General features: G+C 37.7%; 1 protein-coding gene across 4 annotated transcripts in view; it reads left to right on the top strand.

Moving 5' to 3' along the window:
* Positions 1-24,946, top strand: part of LOC106952763 (histone deacetylase 7-like) — a 44,894-nt gene that overhangs the window by 4,850 nt on the left and 15,098 nt on the right. The window contains exons 1-15 of one of the 4 annotated variants that reach the window (XM_015041094.1): positions 5,734-6,182; positions 10,479-10,669; positions 17,101-17,281; positions 17,799-17,883; positions 18,217-18,331; positions 19,189-19,268; positions 20,022-20,135; positions 20,915-21,012; positions 21,350-21,448; positions 22,291-22,426; positions 23,117-23,361; positions 23,522-23,728; positions 24,189-24,396; positions 24,523-24,656; positions 24,751-24,838. In XM_015041094.1, coding sequence (XP_014896580.1) covers positions 17,150-17,281; positions 17,799-17,883; positions 18,217-18,331; positions 19,189-19,268; positions 20,022-20,135; positions 20,915-21,012; positions 21,350-21,448; positions 22,291-22,426; positions 23,117-23,361; positions 23,522-23,728; positions 24,189-24,396; positions 24,523-24,656; positions 24,751-24,838 — 1,741 coding nt within the window. In that variant the 5' untranslated portion in view covers positions 5,734-6,182; positions 10,479-10,669; positions 17,101-17,149. Of the gene's footprint in view, positions 1-5,733; positions 6,183-10,478; positions 10,670-17,100; positions 17,282-17,480; positions 17,593-17,798; positions 17,884-18,216; positions 18,332-19,188; positions 19,269-20,021; positions 20,136-20,914; positions 21,013-21,349; positions 21,449-22,290; positions 22,427-23,116; positions 23,362-23,521; positions 23,729-24,188; positions 24,397-24,522; positions 24,657-24,750; positions 24,839-24,946 lie in introns of those variants that run through there. The other 3 variants (XM_015041096.1, XM_015041097.1, XM_015041098.1) reach the window with 3 other exon arrangements.

The following is a 24,946-nucleotide window of genomic DNA, read 5'->3' as shown; positions in this document are numbered from 1 at the left end:
TGCCTCGATGATCTCAACAACAGAAATCAACCTAAAATGCTTCAAGATGCTGCTAAAATTGCCAGTGTTTTTTTTTTTTTTTAAATTAGGTCAATTTGAGTGGAATAGTCTTTTAACTTGAAAATAAAACGATCAGAACAGAGAAGGGAAAAAGTAAAAACAGACACATCAGAGCTTTTCAGTTCCACGATGTTTGTACCTGCTGTAAATGTCCATGTTATTTCCACTTTCCAGAGTGCATATGAGTGTCTGCGCGATAGGATGACCCCCTGGACGCTAAAAAAGCACATTCTTGTTTATAGGTCTCTGGCTTCCACCGGTTGCCAGGAAATCTGTCCGACTGATAACTCCACACATTCCACACACGTCCCACTGATCTGCTGTGTCATTTCACTCACTGACCCCTCCGATATAACGCGAGTTATCCGCCCTGAACAGCTGCTATCAAGAAGTAGAGTTTTGCCGTTTCCACCCACGACATCCAAACTCAGCATATGCACTTTATGTAGGTGAGAGTTTTCGTCTACCTGATTTTGAATCTTATTGTCTTATATAATTTGGTAAATGTTTCCCCGCCCTCTGCCCCCATTCTAATATCATTTTCATTCTCACCATATCGTTTCCTTGAGTGTTTTTCGTTTTTCTGGCAATCTGCCCTGCAACTGCTGCTCCCTCCATCACCGTATTGCCTGCCTGCATTCTTCTCATTCCTACCGGCTTCCTGTGACTGGAAGAGCAGCGAGCCCCACTGGCCACAAGCCTCCACCTTGGAGATCTACCCACATTAGGGAACATCTGTCATTTCTCTGCTTTCGGAGATTTTTCAGGGAATCAAACTGCTTTGAGAGTCAAGCGAAATATTTTTTTTTCCCCCAACAACCTGCCAATTAACCTGTCTGTCACTAGAGGACCCAAATTTGGGTCCTCTAGTGACAGAGGTGTCAAACTCCAGTCCTCAAGGGCCTCTGTCCTGCAACTTTTAGATGTGCCTCTGCTGCACCACACCTGAAAAGAATAATTAGGTCATTAGCAAGGCTCAGGAGAACCGATCTACACAGGGAGGAGGTAATTAAGCCATTTCATTCCACTGTTTTTTACCTGTGGCACATCTAAACACTGCAGGACAGCGGCCCTTGAGGACTGGAGTTTGACACCCCTGTCATTGTGAATGACAACCTGAGACCAACAGGTTAAATTCTCATTCAGTGCAAGGTGAAGAGATGTATGTGTTGAAGCCGCTTAATTTAAACTCTTTCTAGGGTATTTCATCATCGACATCTGATCATGACATACCAGATGACACACATCCCGCGTCCTTTTTATGTTTAATCACATCACAGCCGCAAACTCGAATGTCATTTACAAAGGAAATTAGTTCATAAATTGAAGGAAAGTGATGCATAGATTCAAACTTTTGTACAGATAAAAATCTAAAAATTCTATAAAAAAAAAGCATGACTAACAATTTTCCCTGGCAGTAATGAATAAATACAGCTCACCCACTGAAGAACAGACTTGATTTGAACATCAAACCTCATTTAAACATGAGTCAATGTGCCTCTAAATTATAAAACTTTTGTCTACATTTAGACCATGTGCAAATTAGAAGTTTCTAAAACCTGGAAGAATTTAACAGGCCAAACTGAAACACAAAGAAAGCTTTGTTCGATTCAGTATGAATGGTTTTTCTTGATTATTTTTTCAGTTGCGATATTGCAGAAACAAAGTCAATGTGCAGAAACAGCATTTTTTTTTCTGTAAAATGGAGCGAACAGGGGGAAATCTGTTCATAGTTGTGTTTTACCGGTGGATGGAAATATGAATTTTGTACATTCGTCATGACGCGATCATCCGAGTAAACTGATCAGGTCAGACAAAGAGAGCAATAGACAGAGAAACAGCCAAGAAGCCCCTGGCGACTCTGGAAAAGCTGCAGAGATGCACAGCTCAGGTGGGAGAATCTGTGGACAGGACAACTTTCAGTTCTGCGCTCCACAAATCTAAGCTTACCGGAAGAGCGACAAGAAGAAAACACATTGTTTAAATAAATCTGAAATTTGCTGCAAACCATGCGAAGGACATGGCAAACAACAAAATACTCCTGCTGATATTACAACAAAGTGTGGATCTCTAGTGTTGTGGCTTATTGCAAATGCATGCCACACTTTTCAGCTTTCAGTATAATTTTTCTTCCACTTCACAGTTGCTTTTATAACAAAATGCACTATTGATTGTAATGTAATCTGAAATATTTGATGTTAATATTTTCCTAAGGCACTGCAAGCCCGCTTAATACGTCCTTCAGACTCACTTCCACGCTGACTGATAATCATTTAATATAATTATGCATAATATTTTTGGATATTGCTGCTAATTATGTTGTAAATGCATGGTCTTGTTTTGACATGATTCACATGAATAATATGTTAGTTATGGCTCATGAAATCACAATAAATAAGCACATTAATTTTTAGTTGTGCTGTTTAATTTTCCAAGTAACGATGATGAATTGTCTAATTTCGGGGAAGAGCGCCATAATTTCAGAGGCAATCGTTTCCAGGCACTCTCTGCATCTGCTGCTGGGAGAAGCACTGTGTCAAGAATGTGGAGTTTAAAGTGGAATGTTATGAAATTCAATTTGCTTGAACGTATCTCAAATTGTTCAGGCCACAATCAGCCCTGTGACTGTGAGATGGCCTGCCAAGAGTACAGGGGAAAAGATACTCTGTTGTTGATGGTAGCTTCTTTTTCCTTTTTTTTTTTTAACCCATCCCACCATAATTATCCCCTTAGGTAAACATTTTATCTCGGCAGCAATGAAAACCTTACTGACTGCCTCAGTAGGCCAGGACCAAGTTTGGGTCACATGAAAAAAATGTCTACTTTGTTGGCTTTTAAAAGCGGCATTCACAGAGATCGGCTTATCTTTGTGGATCTGAAGATGCTGACTTTACTTGGCACGGTTTGGATTTGGCCACAAGCAGGGTGGTGACTTTGAGACCTAATAAAATCTCAATTTGGAGGAGAACATGTGAGAACGGAAAACCGCGTGGAAATAGATTTTCTTGGACGAGTGTCCGTGCCCGACTTTATAAGCGCATGTGATTGAAAACAGAACCTTCTTGTCCAAAGGGTTCACATGATGGTCAGATCTTCAAATTAAAATGCGATTCATTGAAGTCAGTGGAGGATAAAAGACAAATAAAAAGCTTGGATGGATCTTACGAATCGTTTAGAATTTGAGGCTGTCCTCTTGGCTTGACTAATTTCACATAGGCCCCTGTGGTTTACCAAATTATTTTAATGGCCATATTTACATTTTTGGGGCAGTTTGTTGCTGTCTTCTCATCACTCTCTGTAATGTTATTCCATCTGGTGCCACAGTGTTTTCCCCATTTCCCATAGGTTTCATTACTAAACACAAGGGCTGCCACGCTGAACATGTTAACATGCATTACAACCACAAATTTTAATGTATTTAATGTGCAAATTCTTAATCGACAGAAATCTTCAAAGTGTGGCGTGTATTTGTGTTTACTTTAATACCCCAACTAAAACCCAATCCCTTCACATAGTCACCTATTCTGTCATGTTAATTAGTCTTTTTATGTATTTAAATCTATTGATCAAAATAAGTGACAATATGTTGCTGTTTTACATAGTCCTAATTCGTGTGGCTGTAGACTTTGCTAAATTTCCTTGTAAAAGAGATTACAGATATCAGTGAGACTTCCTGTTTAAATGAATGCATGCTAATAATAATAATAATAATAATAATAATAATAATAATAATAATAATAATAATAACACGTTAGATTTAAACAGGGTTACAAAACACCTTTTATTTCAAAGCAGTTTTGCATAAGTACAATCCAAGTATTGTCCAAGTGTTACTGTTGTTATGGTGAGTTGAGAGACTAAGATACTTAATTTGCTCAATAATCAAAGTCTAAAGTTAGTAATTGGATTTACTTCAATCATTGAAAGTCAGAGTTATTTTTGTAAAGATCTGTGGGTTGTCACAAGTGACTCACTGTTTCATTTTCAGATTTTCACTCCCAGAACCGGTATTTTTGCATACCGGGAGGGTGACTGAGTAGGTGCATGCAAATGTGTTTTCCTGTTTATTTAGCACGACTACCAGTGATATCTAATTATAGCATTCACGTTTTCATTGCGAAAACTGAACAGGACTTGCCAGGACTTGCAAATAACTAAACAGATAATAAACTGAAAAAAACCCATTTTGCTACAAGTAAAACAGACAAAAGTGCCAAGAAAAGTTCTGAATGTATTTATTTAATTATTGGTTTATCCTCTTTGTTGCTGTTTTTTTGTACTTGAACACCTAAATGTTGTCTTTGGATAAAAAAAGGATGGCAGGGTTTTATGATACGTCTCTACTAAGTGCTAAATTTGCAGGTTAACTTTTAGATTTCCATTCTCAGCAATAGCAACAGTCTGTTTTGTTAGCAAACTCATTTTTAGAGCTTTTCTTTCTTTTGCTACAAGAGTATCACCCCAGATTTTAAAAAATGTGAATAAAATATTTGGTCAAAGTTCCTAATTAACTTATATGTAGTTTGCACTATTATACCAAATATAAATTACAAAACTGGCTCACGCCTGTAACACATATGTGTTTTTGTGCTTCATCTTATGCTTCATCTTATTTGGACAACTATTTTATTTTTTAATTTATTACAATATGTTGTAATATGTATGTAATATGTAAAGATAAAACAAATGTAAATACATTTGTTTTATCTTTACATTTGCTCTGTGTTCTCACTTATAGAAGACATCTAGTTTTTTCACACTGTGTCAAATGTCTCTAAATGTTTAATAATCTAATTTTTCTTCTTATAATCATTGCAGACATTGTTCTAAGTACATCCCTATACTCTCTCTTCTCTTAATGCCATCTTTCTCCACTCCAGAATTGACTCAAGCTACTTTAAAATTGTCTTCTGAATCCAAAAAGGGATTGTTTTTTTTTAGATAATAAGATGCATTTTGAATATCTTCCTTGTTTACAAATATTTACTATTTGGTTTTCAATGAGGACTACAAACTTACAGATCTGTTTTCACTCAAAGCAGCTCTTTGGAGTTTAAATATTTATGAATATAACCCTTCATTGTTTTTTTTCTTTATAAGTTACTGTAACACAACACAATAAATTCGTCAAGATCATATTTTCATAATAACAAATTGTACTTACTGGTGACAGTTACAACAGAAATGCATACATTGAAATTGTGGTTTGACATGAATATATTTTTCAATAGAGTGCAACAAATATTATGCAACTTGGAAAAGTACACAATTTCCCGCAATATTTTGTCAATTCAATCCATCAGTATCCGATTAATTCTATCAATGCGGCGAGTTTAATGTAGGCTGGAAAAAAAAAGGTTTAGTTTAATCGCACACACGCAAAAAAAAAAATCACTTAAGGGACAGGTGACTTCATATTACACTACATAAAAAGTTTTAATTTGTCGATTTTTTTATTTGGAACTGTAATACGTCAACATAGAATATAGCCTATACACTCTGCGTTTTAGGTTTTGCTGTACATTTCCACAGGTGGAAAGATATCAGTACTATTAATAGCAATTTATAATTAGAGCTAGGATATCTTGTTAGGTAGGATTCATTGCATCCACTTCTCAGCCAGATGTAAGATAAAGGTGAACACACCCCCACTCACGCGCGCGTGACAAGCATCCTCACCCAGATAAGTTCAGCAGCAGATGGAGCCCTAACACCAGCAGCTCTCGCAGATGAAAGTGAGACTTCCAGCGGGGTTTATGAGCAGTTTCACCGCCGACATACTGTCAGAGTGAGTGAGGAAGAGGCACATAAATGCAGAGCAGCATTCTCTGACGGTGGATAGTAATTGTTTCTATTTCAGGGCAGGAGCTCCTCGCGCTGCAGCGGCTAACCTACAGTAACAGCGGCGCGCGCTTTGGCGGTTGGAACACCACTTTTGCTGATATTACAGTAAACCGTCCGCTAACTGTTACTATAACGACCAGTTTACTAAGAACAACGTCGTCGAGGATGACAAGGACACATTCACAGACGACGTTTACAGCTGCTGTCTGATTTCCTCCGGCATCGAGTCGACCTTACATTTTAACATGTGTCGCTTCTGAACTTCACAGCCTGAAAAGGTAGGCATTGTTTACATGCTAACATGCCCGGTAAACAACTTGATAAGACTTCCTGTGAAAAAAAAGCCGACTATAAGTGGGCTGCTTTGCTGTCATCAGCGTGTCAACTACATTACCGGCTTCAAGTGAAGAGTGGGAAATGGGAATTTAAATGTAAGCTGAGCTCTAAATCAGCTGGAGTTATTTCGCACTATTTGTTTGTCTTTTAAAGGGGACATGTACAGACAGGCTTTACATTTGTAGCGTATGTTACAACTGACTTAACTTTAACAATGGCTTACCAATAGTTGTTCCTATTTGACATAGATTATGAAGTTTTTATGGTGATATAGTGTGTCTATTGTGCATTAATGGTAATTGTAAGCGCAATCAGAGGATGCAATTTTGAATAGTACTGTTTCCTCAGTCATAGTCAACCAGTGTTTCAGAATATCACTGAAAAGTTCTTTTAGGACATTATTTGAATTGAAAGCCATAGATATAGGTTTGTTAAATACAGGTGTTTATTTTTGATAATTTGATAGCTATGTTTAACAGTTTCTCAGAAAGTATTATATAATTCCTATAAAATCATTTTTAAAAAACAATGTTTTGTGCTATAGCCCAATCAATCATGGGTAAGACAGCTGTCTTAATGGTTACTCAACAGACTGTCACTGACATGGTCCTCCAGGTGTGTGAACCACAAAAGGTCATTGATTAAGAAACTGAGGTTTCAGGGTGCTGTATCCAATTGTAATAATATAAAGTTAAGTGGAAGGAAGAAGTTTGGATGTGCATATTTCTCTTGTTGATCCCTTCTAGAACCAGGGATGACCTCTGAAACATTTTACCCACTGTAAGGAGAAAATGATTGGATTGTTGCTCATTTCATTTGCAAATCATGGTCAAAGATTTTGAGTCATGATTTAGGGAGCCATGTTGTCTACTACTGTGTTACTGTAATAAACATGACATAACACCTGTCATGAACATGAATAAGCCTTCATGAATAGTTATGACTGTTGTCATAAAGTGTCATTCGGTAAATCATGACACTTTTAATACAAAGTTGACATTATCCAAAATGTCTTTGTTATGACATCTTGACATTAACCAAGAAATCATTACTGATATAAATTTGTTATAAAAGTATTACTGATTGCACTTTAAAAATCAGGTAACTTTATGTTATTAAAGGTAAAGTTTAAACAGTAATATTAGCAATATTAAAACTCCTGAAACGTCTGCGCTTTTTAGTTTTGGTGTGCTGCCCCACAATAATCAGAGGAAATCATCTGTCCCAACTCTTTGAAAGCTTTCTTGTTTTTTCTTTTGCCTGTGGACAGTCAAGTCCAAACACACACATTGTAAGTTTCCCATTTGACCAGGATAGCTCTCTCTCGGCACAGATGAGGTCATAGTCTTAATGCTGTAGCAGAGATAGAGTTACATTAGTTTCATCAGCACTATGCCAGAGGAATAAAGACCACCTGCACCCCTATTCACATTTATATTATACACCGGTGTTGTAAATCACATATTTTGAACTCAATTTGTGTGATCTACCTATGTTTCTTTTTCTAAAGATAACTTTATAAAGAAATAATGTTCTGCCCGTGGTGAACATAATTAGCCATTTTATACAGTTAGTGTCAGCAGATGGCCACATCTTAGCTTAACTAGTTGTAACTATGGTGTTCTATTTATATCTTTCTTATCACAAGTTTGTGTGCAGTGAGCATCCTTTTGACTTGTCTTGAGGTATGAAACTGAGTTTCATTTCATATGGTTTGAGTTATTTTTAAACAGACAGGATGGTCATGTTTCTTTGGTACATTTTCTTTACATTTAACAGCTAAACCGAAGGACTGGTGTGATGATTTACAGAGTGGGGTGAATCAAAAGGCCTAAATTTTATAATAAATTTGTTTATTTCAAAAAGTGTCATTGTGTTTTGCAGCTAAGTGGCATATATTCAGAGCTTCATATAGCTAATCTGTCAAATTTGATCAGGGGCCTTCTTTTGCAAACAGAGCCTATCTTATTGGTCAAGACAGAAGACATTAGGGAGTTCACTAAACTGTTTGCCAAAGCGTAAGCAAAACATCTGATTATTGTGAATGCATGCGTGTCCTAAAGGTTCAGGCTATTGTGATGTGTCAAAACATGTCTCTTAAGCAAAAAATATAACCTTATAACCTTTTATCAGCATGAGTAGTGTAAAGGCCAACTTATACGCTAGTCAAAAATATGGTTGTTACTTTCAATTAAACAACCCACAGCTGTCGCCTGCATTCCAAGGAGAAGCAGTCACTGATCTGTTTTGATTAGATGTCAAAACTACTCAGAAGCATTGAGACTTCATAACAAACCATCCACAGCTGAAGTCCGGTTATTGTAGATTTCAACACAATGCATCCAAATAGGTGTTAAAGGCCAAAACAGAAGGACATCTGTTTTGGCCTATTTGCAATTTCATGTAGTTACCTTAACTGTAGCTGGACAGTGTTACTCAAACACTGTTCAGATAAAGATTTTTTTTTTCTTTTTTGCTCTTTAGTCTGAGGACTGTTTTTTCTCTTTTCTATAAGGATGACTAGTCACACTGAAAAGGGATCTTCCACGTCAAGGTTAAGTCATTTATTTTCAGCATTGGTGATTCAACTCTTAGGTTGTATAATTTGCAAAAAATACAATTTCATGGTACTTTCACTGGCAGTGGACACCCGTCTGCTGTTGTTTTTTTTTAAATCAACATGCTTAAGACTATACTTTTTATCCAGTACACATAATTATGCTCCACAATTGTAAGAGGTAATGCCAACCTTTTTCCCAGAAGAGATAACCTTTAAAAGTCAGCAATGTTTTCCCCGTGTGAGCCACAGCAGCGCTCTGACAATAGGGATAGTGTTCTGGATCGACCAGAGGCCCAGATCACATTTCCTGTTCCTGATTTAAGATCAACTCAGCTGACTACTGATACAGTCTGCTTCTCAACAACACAGCAAAGGGACCATCACTTTGCTGTTTATTATTTCTGTGTGTGTATGTGCGTGTGTATGAGAGAGTGAGAGAGAGCGAGAATGAGAAAGAGAGAAAGAGAAAACCAGAAATTGATAAGAAGATAGCATGATAGAGAGGGGAATAAAGTAAAGGGTAAGAGTGGAAGTTAACGATCAGTAACTTTATCAAATGCTAGCACTGGAAGGTAGTCAGTTCATTCTTACTGACTTCAGGGTGAATTTAAAACAAAGAAGCCCTTCTCTGTGTATAATCACTTTACCTTTTGTGCAGTAATAGGGATTCACAGTTATTGCCAAACCTATTATTAGAAGTCAACATGGGAACCTGAGTTCTTAGTCAAATCACCCCTAAGGCAGGTGAGTTAAAAACAAAATAAGGTACAGTACGTGCACTAATGTTTCTGTGTGGGTGTGTTAAGGAATTCCTTCACGTAACATTAGGTAATATCAGACTCACAGAGTGTTGGAAGATGGCGTGTAAAGATGAGATGTAGAGGCCACTGATCAGATTAAGTCAGTGCTAAAAATGACCAGTCTCTAAATATATTTTGCATGAAAGAAATAAACTGCTAGCTCCCATCAGGTTAAGTCCAGGCCTAGCTTGAATAATTCATGGTAATATTACTATGATACTGCTCACACAGTGTGTTTGAAAGGGGGATGTGCAATTAGTATTACAGTTTTTCTGACTCATTTTGGCACAGTTCTCGAATCATCCTCGACATCCTTTGCGAAACAGTAAGTGCATTTCTGAAAACAATTTATACAAACAGGAAAATACCATGGATTACCTGCAAAAACCAATCTGTTTCTTACAATCCTTAGTTCGTCTCTGTCAATGAATATCTCTGTCAATGAACATAACAGTCCCATAGTAATGACAGTCCTTGTGTCATTTTGAGCAGATAAACCAAATTTATTGTCATCTTGTCAATATAAAGGTTACTTACACCTCCTGAAATTTCTGATTGTTGGGCCACCAATTCTTGTCCACATCAAAAACATATCTGGCATCTGTTGTGGTGTCATCACGTGCTGCATCCATGGCACCCAGAAGAGTAATGTGTGCAAATATATATTTTCCATATCCAGGCTGAGAAAAAAAATCTTCAGTGGGGTTATGAAATGAGACTAAAATAAACTCCATCATGATCTTGTTGTGGGTCACAAACCATATCCTGATGATGTTGGGAGTCATGGAAACTGACACATATCCACGGCCTTTTCTGCCTTCTCTGTTTTGCCTCCTAATGCCTCCTTCACAGCCTCACTTCTCTTCCTCTTCCCTTAGGCTATTGACTTCACACATACCTATGTTGGAGAAAGTCAGGATTCATCTGGGAGCAACTTACCAATTCAGGACAGATTGAGGAACAGAAGTCTAAAGGCTCCCACATACTCGGGTGTACTTCACTCCACAGAGGTGCACGCGTACTCCAAGCAGACTCAAAGTGGGCGTCTGCCAGACACGTCTGTGCAAAGGTAAATTTTTAGCAGAGAATTGTACACAATCACTTGCATGGATGTACAAAGGCATTTGCAACTTGTTCAAAGAAATGAGAAAGAGCTTGCTTGATGTGCACAAGTGACACAAGGATTTGAAGCTTGAATAAGTAGTTTTGAGAATTTCTATTCTGATCTGAGAAATGCACCGAAGTGAAACTGAGAAAAACTGTTATTTACTTTGTCCCAAATCTGCATCATGAGTAATCAGTGTCATCCAGGGTGTTAAAACATCAGTTATTTTATTCACAGTGTCACATACTTTGTCTACATATCTTCAAAGAAGATGCCGTTCTCATGACTGCACTCTTGGACATAACTAGCAATGTTATATAACCTTCCGATAATAATTACACTGTTCAGCCCCTATAATAGATGAAGTTATTTTAACAACTTGTTGGCCTGTGTGTTTGAATCTTGTTGGACGAGTTTTTGCTTCTGCATACCAATTCTCAGCCTGCCCACTGTGTCCAACATCATGAAAGCTTTGATACCAGCGCACTGCGTTGATTGCATATGTAGTCCTCAGAAGGTTGCTAAAAATCCACTGCAGCAGGAGGAGTTCATACCAATTGCTTATAAGAGTTGAAATGCAAATCAGCAGAGCTAAATAAGAGCAGTTAAGACGTCATTGGCATCATAACAAGTGTATGCTCAAAAGCAGTCTTTAAAGAAAGCATACTTTATATAGAATGTTTTGTAGATATAGCTCTCTGTGTGATTAAAATTTAGGACACTATTTTTGTTTTCCTGTTTTTGAGATATTTTCAGCTTTATTATCTTCTACAGAAGTGTTGAACGTAACGAGATGGAGAGAGTAACATGCATGGAAGTGCTACAGGTCAGAATGGAAGCATTGACTCGGTGTAATGAAAACTATTAGTGTCCTTCCATAGAGCCCTGGATCTACCTAACATATTGATTTTGCTCATATTTAAAATAATTTTCTAAAATTTTAAATGCGGATTGCACTGTGAGAAATTGGAAGGTAATAGATAAGTTAATTTATTTAAACACATAGGGATACATTCCAAGCTTTAGTTTATTATTTTTTCATTTTGTAACTAAAATCTGTTTACAGTCTATGGAGTATTGTCCAGTGCAAGATGAGAGACAACTGAGACAACAATGTAGAACAGCTGAAGGGTGATATTAAAGTAAATTGGGCTTCCCCAAAACATCAACAGTGCTACAGGCTGTTCATCTCCATGACAAACTGCGATGATACAATCATTAAAACAATTCAAGTATTAAGTGCATATAACGCAGTACATGGGCATATTTCTTAGAAGGCTCATATTTTTTTAATTTTCTGACAGCATTATAATAGCTGTATGCCATTTATAATGCAAATTCACAGAAATAAACATTTCTCAGTAGATGTAATGGCTCTATAAAAGAGATTTCCTTTTTAAATTAAATTACTGATCAAACCATAAAAATAAATTCAACAAATGACTAAATGAACTGTAGAGCTTCAGTTCCTGCTGAACTTCCAGGTTAATTTTAGTTCTATACAAACCGGTTTCCAACAGGTGGAATGTATGTTGTGGATTTACCATTGTTATTGAAGCTACGAGGAAAAAAAATTGTATTAACTTTGTCCCAATGAACTGGTTTGTCTTTGAGGTGTGGCTGAGAACTTTCATTTCACTTGTCCTACATTTAGTTTGGCTTTTTTGAGGCACCTGAAAGTTGGTAAACGTGGAAATGCTGGCAACATGTTTTCTCCTTGAACTGAATGATTGTATTCAGTGTGGATGCAGACTGCCTTTAGCTCCTTGTTGAAACATGCAGGTGTCCTGTTGCAGTTTCTGAAGACAGATGTTCCCAGGGACAATACAAAGCTTACAGGACTATGCTATAATTACTGGGGGCCTGATCATATGAAGAACGTAGCTCTCACATCTTATTCTGACTACACTCTCGTATACTTACTAAAAACTAACAAGTCACATAAAATTACATTACATTATGTGCAATCTGGTGGATTAAGAGAACTTTCACAAATATCTTGATTTTGGGAAACATTCTGTTGTCGTAGGTCATGTTAAGGTACGTATTCAGAAATTGTTGTGGCACTGTGGAAAATTTGTGCCAACATTTTCGAGAAGAAAAGAAGAGCAGTGGTGATCAGTTTTATACCAGCTACTGAAACATTACCAGAAATCTCTGAATTTGAACAGCTACTCAAAAAGCAGTAGAATTACTTGTTACTTTAAATAACTCAAACCTCAAATTTACTGTGGTAAGATACAATGTTGTATTGTACATAAATTCTGAAGGATTATGCTTAATTATTCTGGTAGATATATGAAAAAATAACCCAGTAATTCTAAAAATATTCTAAATTGCTTGTCTGAATCTTAAGTGTTTCTCTTCAGTTTAAGAATGTCATTACTGCATATTCCCAACATTTGAGCTCAAGTGGCTTTCACAATGTTTTCCAAAAAAATAATCTGGGAAGTACATGACATGTTTCTGTTAAACCTCCTGTACTCTGATGTACTTTAAATAAAATCCAGAACAATCAGTTGTGTTCAGTCATCACCTAATTAGTAAATCGAGTTTGGGCTACATGCACACCATGACATCTACAAATCACATTGACCACAGGCTGCTTGAACACACAAAAAATATGAAGATCTAGATTAAGTAATAACATATAAACTTTTAGTTACACAACTCCAATCTCTACAATCTTAGGATGTTTTTAAGTTCATGGCATAAAAACTGTATGGTTTTTACTCGAAAGAGGCATTATCATTCAATGCAATCTATTTATGAGAGACTTCACTGTCATGAACATGTTTCCTTTTTCATGTAACTTGGAGTTGTACTTAAGTTTCTGAATGCCACTTCAACAAGAAGACAAATACAGAAGCATTTGTTAGCTCTCGTAATACTAATAATATATTCAAAGCTCTAACACACACTCCTGCCAGACAAGTGGTGTGTTGCTATTAATATGTTGGGAAGCAGCAAACTCACTGTTCTGAAACACATGTGCATGCATAATTGCACCCAATAACGCTGGTGTTTGTCAACAGGTGATGCTAAAAATACATTGGTTTGCTCGCATGCACTGAAACTTGCACAAAGAGCCTCAGTGCTCCTTCAAAAGGAACAAATGGTGACTATTAATACACTTGCACCAGCACTGATGCACTAATGCATGTGAATGCACCATCAACTGTCACACAAACAGACCCTGGTTATGCAAACACAAAGGCCTGCTGTGTACTCTCAAAAGAAACAACTGCAAGCTATTAATATCTCGGGGTGCATAGGATGGACGCACACAGGAGGATGAACACATTTGGAGATTGATACTCCAGCTGCTCGGAAGCAGGGGGACAGAATGTGCCCAGCAGCTGTGGATTCCTATAAACGTAAGAGGGGTGGGTGCAGGGAGGAGGGGTGGGTACTCCCGCTAGAAGATGCCAAGCATGGTGAAGTAGCTGTCATGTTATGGACCTCAGGAGCTGGTCCAGTATTGAGGAGCTCAGTGCACGGCATACGCAACTGCAGGGGGTGAAATGCTTGAGCATATGGAGACTAAAAATTGTGAAGTACATATATACTTTAACTTAACTTGAAGTTTAGTCTAGTCAGAAAGCAAAGTCAGCATAATATTTAATTTGCAGCATAAATAGAATTACTGCTGACAGAATATCTGTGAATCTCTCGAGCTGCAGCGAAGCCATTCAACGAAAATAGCAGCTTCTGCTTGCCTAAATGAACCTAGAGGATGTTATGGTGCAGACTAACTTTAGAAACAGGAAGTCACTGTTTCTGTGTGAGTCTCTGTCTGTGCATGGGTGTGCATGCACGCCAGTAAAGTCTAAGCGTGTGTGTTTGTTATACGTGCGTGAATGTGTGTTTGTGTTAGTGTGCTGCTGCACCGGCCCACAAAAAGAGGATGATCGTGTGAAACGAATATGCTATTACAGAAACCAGAAGTTTGCCTCCTGCTATTTTTAGCACGACAACACTTTAAAGAGAGACAGAGAAGCAAACATACAGATCTTATCGACTTAAACTTCTTCTTATTCCCACCAGATTTTATCCTGTAATTGTATTTGTGAAGCACAGTTGGTAAATTAACACTACACCTAAATAATGTTCGCTACAAACATATTAATCACTGTAAAGCAGAGTTAAAAAGAAGTGTATATAATAGTTTTAATTGTTGTGAAGAACACTGGTAATATGATAGGAAGTAATCATGGGTGCCTCTAATCCCTCAGGGTGAATGCAGATGAAATCTTATCTCTCTAGTTGACTCTTTGAATGCAGAGTGCAGTGACCAAGCTGGTTTTGTGTCAAGTCAGATGTCATGAATCACGCTGAAACTCTGCCTTAAGATAGATCATTAGTGCATAAACTCCAAATGCAGGTGTTTGGAAAGCATTTTAGACCGAATCCCCACAGGATGACTTGATCTCACTCAGATGTATTCTTTTCTAAATTGCCTCTGACAGTTTTAAGCTGCACTTTTTGTTGCATGAGATGGATTTTCAGTTCCTTTTACAACTTTTACCAATCTCCACAACAGAAATATGTCCGTTTTCAATGCCTGCATGTCAGAAAGTCACAAACAGAATAGCATTAGTTTTAAAATGCAAATTGTTTCTTTGACTGTCTAAATGATTGCCTCGAGCTCTGGTATGTTAGCGATGTAGATTTAGAAAATGGTTCCAGAGATTTCCACAACCTTTCAAGTTTGTTTGCTCTGCTTTTGTCACCTTTCCCAGTTGATTGTGAACAATTTGCAGACCATTCATTTTTGCAAAAAAATCCCACAACTTTTATACAAAATGCCATAAAGTTAACATTGACTTTTGTCCTGGTGTTCAAGGTTTACACACATTTTCAACATTTATGGCAGAAAAAGGCCCCATGCAGTTTTTCTGTGTAAAAATATACCGCAGGTGTTCCTTTTCTGACTTCCTGATTATTTCCTTTCTCTCAGGGGAGTTGACTTGTTTGGTGCTCGTGTGTGTTTTTGTGTATGTGAAGTGTTTGCAGACTATCTGAGTCCCCTCCACCACCACTTGCCTGGTGATTGTTTAATTTCCTTTAAAAACACACAGACATTCTTTTGATAATACTCACTGTGCTGCTCTGACTGGTTCTTCAAGCTGTACCTTAATTTTTTTCTGTGTTGGAATGAAAAAGAGAACATATCAAGCTAAAAGGAAAAAGAAAAAGCATTGTTGCATACTGTCAAGTCTCACAGGCCAGCCTAAAGTTAACTGGTATTGTGTGGTTGTTGAAATGCAGAAAAAATTGCGCGTTGTTCACATTTTTTAAAGTGTGACTATCTCGCTTCTGTAAAGAGATGTGCCAGAAATTCTGCACTGTTTTTGCCGTTTGTCACACATACAAATCTATTCACAAACGTTCATCTTAAATTATACAACATGTGTTTTAGATTTTTAAATTAATCTGCCGTCATAAAGTCACAACCTGTTTTTGAGTTTCAGTCTCATGTTATACACGGTAAGTTAAGTGTGTGGGAGTGTTTTCTTTTTCAGGGGAACTCTATCTACGTCTAGTACATTTCTTTATTTTCTTTCCCACTCTGGTTTACTGTAAGAAATGAGAGTTGGTTGTTATTATAGTTGGATGACATCAGGTCGGATGTTATCGGAATAATTTTAGAAGTAACTGAAACATTTAGCTAAAAAATATAAGGCACTATCCCAGCTGCTGTGATGTTAGTGACTGTTGCCATGACAGAATAGTTGCTGTGTTACAGTAACAGTTTCCATAACTCCATCTTTTTCACTGTCACTGAACCCCCAGGGCAGCAAGATGTATCTTTCCATACATTCTGTATCTATACTTTTGCATCAGTACTGAAACATGGCTTTGCACATTTATTAGTTTCAGGTGTCGGTGTTAGATTACCTCTATATTTGCACATTGTTTGCAAGATTATGCCAGGTTCACTTTTTCTAGGTGTCTTTTTTAGCCCTCTGGTCAGCTCTTTCTTTTGTAAGTTATACCATGAGAGCAAGTTTGTTTCACAATGCTGCAGTTGGACTTCTTATACTTAAAAATAACCCCTGATATTTTTAGGTTTTTAAATTCAGTGAACTAAAACTTGTCTTGGCACGCAATTATGGAAAAAAAGTATGTGTTTTGTTCTATTTACTGGAGGTCTCTGTTTTGTTTTCTTCTGGTGAAATGAGTAAAACAAAGAGCAAAGATGCATATTTACCTTTGAAAAATTATTAGCAGTCTCAAGAGACATACATTCTCCTTGGGAGATCATTATTGATAATCTGACATTACCAATAGGGAAATATTTGTTAGTTTCAGCCCTAATCTAAAGGTAACTCTCACCCAGTGTCACAGCTCAACTGATCATCTGTCTTTATTTTTTCTGTTCCCTTGTACAGTGGATGTGATCCTCAGCAGTCAGAGTTGGCCATTCGAAGGGTCAAGCCCATGGATCTGACTGTAACTCACAGGTTGTTACATCCACGTCCAGATTCGGCCATGCTGGCTCCACAGCCTTCATTCTATCTGGAACATCTCACTGCTCAACATTGCTCTCAGTTTTCCCAGCACCACTTGCAGGTGATGTGATACAGATAAAGATGTGTTCAAATAAACGTCCCAGCATTTATAGGCATGGATGAGACGAGTGATCAGATGCAGTAAGAAGGAATCAGTTATTTTAGTTAGTTCAGATATACTGTACAAAATCAACAAACTGAGGTTGTTCTTTATGTATTGTCACATTCCACAGTATCAACATTTTATTTGTACAAAACATGCCAGTTTAATGTAGAAAGACCTCCTACCACATTAACCACAGGAGGAAAGCAGCTGCTTTCTCCACAAGCTGTACACAAGCATAAAACTCAGCAGACATAAGTAGCAACCAGGTCAGAATGTTAGCAGATCATTTCCTCCTCATTTACCACTGAGCTGTAAACAATATTTACATTTTGTTCCAGTAATGGTGTACAAAAATGTTTTTTAACCAATATTGGCAGCAGCTAAGTGTGACTCCCTTTAAATTCATCTCATGTGTACAGTGCAAAGAAGACTGGACTGGGTCTAATGTTTAATGTCTCATTTTTCTTCACAGTATAACACTGAACAAAGACACAGAAAGATGGAGGAGAAAAGAGAAGACCCACAGCAGCTGTTGCCAAAGAATAAAAACGAACAGAGTGAGTTGAATGTGTTGTTTTCAGACATTTTTCTGAGAGGTTGTCAGAGTACAGAGAGGCTGCCTGTCTGAGTCATCGCAGTGTAACAGTTTTCAGTGTAAATGAAGGGGATTTCCTTTACTGCCATGTATTATTGTATTCCAAGGAAATTCTCAAAATAACAGAGTCCAACAAAGAAAGTAACAGGAGTGTCCAATATTTTGTTTTGGGAAACCCTGTACTGCTATTTAATATTAGCTTGTACTTAAATTTGCTTGAAAGGAAACTATTTATTATGTTACAATAAAAATAACTACCCTGTGCACTTCATTGTCCTATTTTAATGTGTGGCAGGTGCTGTAGCTAGCAAACATGTAAAGCAGATTCTGCGTGATCATATAATCATGAAGAATCAGCCTCCTCATGATAGGGTTCCTGGCAGCCACTGCAGTACCTCTCCGGGATACAGGTGAGACTGGCACTGATGTCTGTTTAAATCATTGTTGTTTAAAGTTCTATTTTACAAGAAGGTTAAAATGTTTTTTTTTGTCAAGATGGAATCAATTGTGCTTCTTACTGAATCTGATCTTTTTCGTAATGATGCATCCACAAACTTAATTGTAGAAAGTTGCCTTCTAATTACCCCTGAGTCCCCATACTCAGGGGTAATTAGAGCCCCTGAGTATGGACACCAGGTGGGTTGGGGGTGTTGTGAAAAGGATATATTATAAAACAATACTCCTTACTTTCAACATCTCATTGAGAACTGTTAGGTAAAAATATAATGACTTCCACAAACCTGATCTTTATGGGAGAGTGGCAAAAGTAAAACATCATGGAGAGAAACCCTGAAGCCATTGAGGCTGACCTCAGAATATTTGGAAGAAAATACTCTGGTCAGGTGAGACTGAAACAGAACATTCTGGCCTCCTTGCAAAACGCTATGTACGACAAAAATGAATGATCCTAAACATGAAATCACGATGGGGTCTTATGGTGGTGGCAACATAGTGGTGTGGTGATATTTTTTTTAAAATGGGGATAGTAAAGTTGATCAGAGTTTATGGGGCTAGAAATATGCAGGGAAACTCTGAAACTCTTAGAGGTACGCAAAAGACTTGAGACTGTAAGACTTTCTGCTGGACAGTGACACTAAACATACAACTGCACGAAAAATCAAAGCCTATTCATTTGTTGGAATTACCCAGACCTAAACTTGTGGCTGAGAATGAGTGACAAAACTTAAGAACTGATGTTCACAACTCTCCCCATATTTTTTACTATTATTATTAAGCCAGTGCATCTGATGTTGTTTTGGTTACCTAGGCCACCCGTGCCTGACATGTCCCTCAAGCCTCAACCTACACCTAGTGACCAGCGAAAGGACCTCGCCCTGCGAAGAACAGGTGAGACTCCTGTTTGTGTTTGTGACCAGGGTTGCCACCCTCAGGTCAAATTTATTTATTTTTTTAAGATGCTGGTGATTTTCCATTTCATTTACTTTCTGATGTGACAATTACAGTGAAATCTGAGTTATACCTCCAAGTAAAAATTACTGTACTCCGTAGCTTAACATGATACTGTAAACTACTCTCTAAAAGTATTTTATCATGTTTTGGGCATAAGAAGGATAGAAAATCTAAGAGATTCGACACATCTTGATGTGGTCTTTGGGTTAGAATGAATTGAGCTCTAAGCATCAGATCTGCAGGGTCAGAGCTGCAGGACAGCCATATAATCAGTGCAGCAACAATGAGGCAAAGAGAAGTTATATAACCTTATATAACCGTATGTGTAAAATGAACTGCATGAGAATCCTGAGTATTTCTTCCTCACTGCATGAATTGGAGTGGGAGTGGTTCCTTTTTTTTTTTGGTACATTTCTGCGAGTACACCATCCATTACTTTGCCCTCAAACCTTTAACACAGACACACATCTACACACACACAAGGGTGCTTTAGTTGGCATGGCGACAACACAAACAGCTTTTATCTGAACTAAGCCTGCTAGTGATTGATTACTTTGTTTAGGTTTATTGGAGAATGCCCAATGTAAACGCGGATGATTTTAAGTATTCATTAGCACTGAAGTATTTGCACAGTTCACTTTAACTCGATTCTGTCGCTGTTATTTTACATGTGTGTATGTATTTGAGCAGTATCCGAGCCCACACTGAAGTGGAAGTTGAAGAAACTCATCTCGACAAGGCCTAACCCGCTGCAACGGAAGATCAGTGCCCCTCCTGATGTCAAACATAGGACAGAAAATATGGGTATGAACATTAATGCTCAGTCTTCTGCTTGCTTTTATTATGGCATCGTTTTAAGGTTATTGTATCTTTATGTTCATCTGCAGAGGCACACACTTGGCACCCTTGCCAAAAATCCTTAAAATAAATGTATTACATCAGCAAAATATCACACAATTTTTTCTTTCAAAAATCCAAACTTTATTTGAATTATATTTTTAAGTGGAAAAGAAAACTCCAGTATTAGGATTTTTTTTTTCTTTTACAAAATGACAGGTGGCACAGTTCAATTCAATTCAGTCCAATCATACTTTTATTTTTCTTTATTTATTTTGAACATGATTGAAGTATAAAATCACACACATGAACAAGGAATGCAGACATATATACATCCTAGTTTTCAAACAATACAGTCAAGTTCAGTCAAATTGATTAAAAAATGTTCTGCCTAAAGAAACCCATCAAATTTTATCAAGTCAGGCATCTGTTACTAAAATTTTAGTTTACAAAAATGTAACTGAAGCATATTTCAATTTTGTCTTTATTAATATTTTAAATTAAACAGAGATTTTACAGTTTCTAATTATTAATCTAGGACTTCCTGTTTAGTGCAGAGGAAATTAAATGTTGGCTTTTTAGTATTTCTTTAGTATAGAGTTCTGTTTCTGCACTGTAAAAATGAATATTTCGCAAAAGAATCTTGTATTTTTAGGAGAAAAACGATTGCTTTAATTTGTATTTTGTTTCATTACATGTTTATGTTTTAATGTGCTTTTGGTTTTTCCCTCCATCCTGTCATTCAGACTCTTCCCCAAGCAGAAGCAGCACTTCAGCATCAGGCTGCAGCTCACCAAACGACACCCTCATGTCAGACAACGGGTCTCTTTCACGGGCTCCTGAGGTGAGACCCTTTCTCAGCATGTCAGTCACAGTCACGTCTTTTGCTTAAAAGTGTGACATAGTTAAGGGTTTCCATATGCATTTCTTGCTTGCGTCTTTAATGGAATGCTAGTAAATTTCAGCTGCCCAAGCTTTCAACACAAATACATTCTCAACCAGTGAGAAACAGTCTAAATGAAATATGTGTACAGTTTAGGGACTATTTCTTCATAGTGTAGTCTTGGTTTTTTCAGTGATGCTAAGAATGTTTGTTTCACAACAGTTTGAATGTGACGAGTTTTGGGAAATTGTGCACGTTCTGGAATGTGCCACAATAATTTAGGCTTGTGCTTTTCCAGTCAAAGAGGGTGCTGATGAACAGTGGTAATGTAGCCCACTTCGCTCTGCCTGCCAACCACACTGCAATGCACAACATCACTGCTGGACTTCCTGCTCAGGTGAGCAAGAAATTTGAATTGAGTTTCAGTCAGAATTTTGTCGTTTTTCTATTTCCCTCTCATGACGAAACCACCGATAATTTCTTGATTTGTACGTCAGTGTAAAAGTTACAGTCCACAACTGAACAAAATTACTTACTTTGTGATGTGCAATAGCCACAACAACACAAAAAAAAGTGTAAGTGGTTGTTTTGTTGTTAAAAAAATCTTTTACTTTGATGCCTCTGAATTAAACAAAGTACAACCAGTTCCTTTCCAAAATTACCAAATTGCTAAGTAGTATTTGATTCAGACTTCAAAATGAGTCAATAAAACGCATGTGGAGGAAGCTCCAGTGGACTGAAGAGGGCTAGTATCCACCAGCTGTTAAATGCAGCTTTAATTGTTTTTGTAAGGGAAATTTGGTAGAATGGATTTGAATCTTTAGATGTGAAACTCTTTTGTAAAAAAAAAAAAAGTTAATAGCCAGGTAATTTCTGTCATGTAAAATTACAACAAGCATGCAACTATGAAGCATTTTGTTGTGCTTCATAGTTGAACCACAACAAAATGGAGAATTGATGCTTTTGTGTGTTGTTTGCTGTAATGCTGTAAAGATAAAAATATTATTAAGTTCCTTTTATTAGTTTCTCTAAGGTTAATATATGTACACCACATGACTTCCACTTCCGTTCTGACCTTTTTGGTGACAGTATAAATGCATACATCAAGTAGTCAACAAGGCAGTTAAACTCTTAGCTTTTCCTCGAATCACCCAGTTTGTTAATTTTTAAGCCACACCCATAATGAATCTGTTTCTACTTCTGTAGCATCTCTAAATTTGTCATTCTCTTTCTCTGCAGGCTGACTTGCGTGTGACAAAGCCAGTGGCAGCATTGACTTTGCAGTCTGTCTACGTCTCCCCTATGTCTCAACGCTTGCAGCCAGTGTTCATATTTGAACCACACATGGGGCTAATGCACCAGCAGCTTGTTCCTCGTGAGTGGCATTGTCTGCGAAGCTTATCTGCATGTATGGCACATACGTCATATGTGGCTCTGATAACTGTCAGTCACATATGCACGTTTGACTTAAATTATGCTGTTAGTGCTCAGAGTTGATGCTTTGACCTCATCTTACATGCTTAGTATGTACAAGTTGTAGTTTTATTTCCGGAGGAGGTGGATTTCATCAGACGTTTTTATGAATTGACGAAAACAAAAAATTCCAATATATATTTATCTAATTTGTGTTTACAGCTTTTATTGCAAGTTGACAATATGACTTTTAGTAATAAATGTCCCGCTTATTTGCAAACAAATAAAATGATCTACAGTGAAAAAATATCTTTTATTTTAAATCAGAGACTGTTGTATCACATATGTGTCATCCTGCATGTCTTGATACAAGAGCACCCTCTACTGGGCAGATTACAGTGATGCAGTGTTACTTACAACAAAAAAAATGTCATTAATCCCGAACCAAACTGTCAAGTTTTGTTAGTTTCCCTTACAGTCTGTCAACATGCTTCAGTTTTCTTCTTCTTTTTTTCTGTCAAGTATTCATTATTACTATTGCTCTTATTGTCGTCTGTTGTCTTTTTCAATTCCTTCCTGCAACCTGTCCTTCACCTTATTCCTTGTTGTCACTGTTTTTTTTTTGTTTTTTTTTTTAATTTCTTGTTTTCAGTTCATAGTTTGAGTACCATTCCTCAGCAACAGCATCCTCACATATCCTCCTCGTCCAGAAGAGAAGGCTTAGTTGCCTTGGGCTCACATCGACCTGTGGAGCGAGCGCATTCAGAGCCTCTGCCTTACAGCCACTCAGTCCTGCCCCTGCATGCCGGCCATCACCCACACACCCACCAACAGCTCTCCCAGTTGTACCACAAGGCTGGATTGGAAAGGTTTAAGCTGAGCACACAGCTGAGCAAGGTAAGAGGAGGCAGGTGTAAACATTAGCATGCCAAACAGAAAACAATTACTCACGATTAACAGAGTGACTAAAAAAAGAGGATTCATCCTGTCAGAAAATTTAAAAGAGTTGAAGGGTGTAAAGCCTGTGCAATTTTACTGAGAATGTCATCTGACACAGATCCCGTCTGAGGACATGGACGTGGATGAGAGCGGATCAGCAACAGGTTCTGGAACAGGGTCTTTGTGTGGCTCTGAATTGGGCTCGCTGTCCGAAGACGGCCACCGCAGGAGAGAAAGCAATGCCAGCACCGACTCAGTTTATGACACGGAGTCCATCACTTCCTCTCGGGAGAGCTTGATTGAGACATCACACCCTCTCAGTCAGGTACTAATGTCTGTTCATACGCAAACAAAATAGTACAGAAAAAAATCTCATGAACTTTTCTTCCAAACTAACTGGTTAAAGCTTCTAAAGATTGTGGAAAGTTATTTAGAATTCTACGTTATTCTAAATTATTCACTTCAGAAATGTATTATATATAGAAAACACTGACTGATGTCCAACACTATAAAAGCAATGTGCCTTTTAAATTTTTACCTGAATGAACTTGCCTTACCATTAGGGGGCACTGTTGCTTTATATATTCCAGCAGCAAGGTATTTTTGCTCATCAAGTTCTTGTTCAACACAAGTAGAATTAAATTGTCCACATTATGTGTAATTTTACCAGCTGGAGGCAATGGAGGACCACACTTTACTCAAAGTACTTTTACCTCCCTCTGACTTATAATAAATGTTAATTACTTCCTTGTCTTCCCTTTTAAACTCATTTGTGCAAAACACAGAGGCAGGTAATCCTCAGATCAACTTTACAGCCAGATGCGCTGGGAGTTCCTACCTTAATTTGGCCTCATCAGTCTCATCAGCCTGTGATTCGGAGCCGCTCTCTACCACCTTCCACCTCCCTGGCGCCTACTTCACATGTACCCACCATAGTACCCTCTATGTCACTGTCCAGCCCTGCCAAAGATGCCAAACTGAGTTTTACAACTGGTGAGTCAAACACTGACTTAAGTAGCGGAGGATTTCATTGACTGTATATTTTGAAGGATGGTGATGTGACTTCAGAGCAAAAAATATTGGGTTATAAGTCACGTTTTCATGTGTGTGTGTATGCAGGTTTGGTTTATGATACCCAGATGCAGAAGCACCAGTGCATCTGTGGAGACAACAGCCGCCATGCTGAGCATGCTGGGAGAATCCAGAGCATCTGGTCTAGACTGCAAGAGAGAGGGCTTAAGAGCCAATGTGAGGTAGGGACTTTGCACACAGATATACTATGAGAGAAAGAATTTGCTGTCAAACATGCTAGAAGTTCACAACAAAAACCTTATTTCTGTGTTGAAGTGCATCCTCAGTAGAAAAGCCACCCGTGCAGAGCTGCTTTCCGTCCATTCAGAAAACCACGTGTTAATGGACAATCAGAGGCGCACTGGTAAGATCAATAATAATACTGGAGATTACATTCACAACATATCTATGACACTTCTTCACTATACTATCCAAAAGTATTCATACCTCTTGAATGTTTTTTCATATTTTT

The sequence above is a fragment of the Poecilia latipinna genome, unplaced genomic scaffold (assembly GCF_001443285.1).
Source record: "Poecilia latipinna isolate Pla-1442-1.1 unplaced genomic scaffold, P_latipinna-1.0 Scaffold538, whole genome shotgun sequence".
In the NCBI taxonomy this organism is placed as follows: Eukaryota; Metazoa; Chordata; class Actinopteri; order Cyprinodontiformes; family Poeciliidae; genus Poecilia; species Poecilia latipinna.
This window is presented reverse-complemented; position numbering and strand designations above follow the sequence as displayed.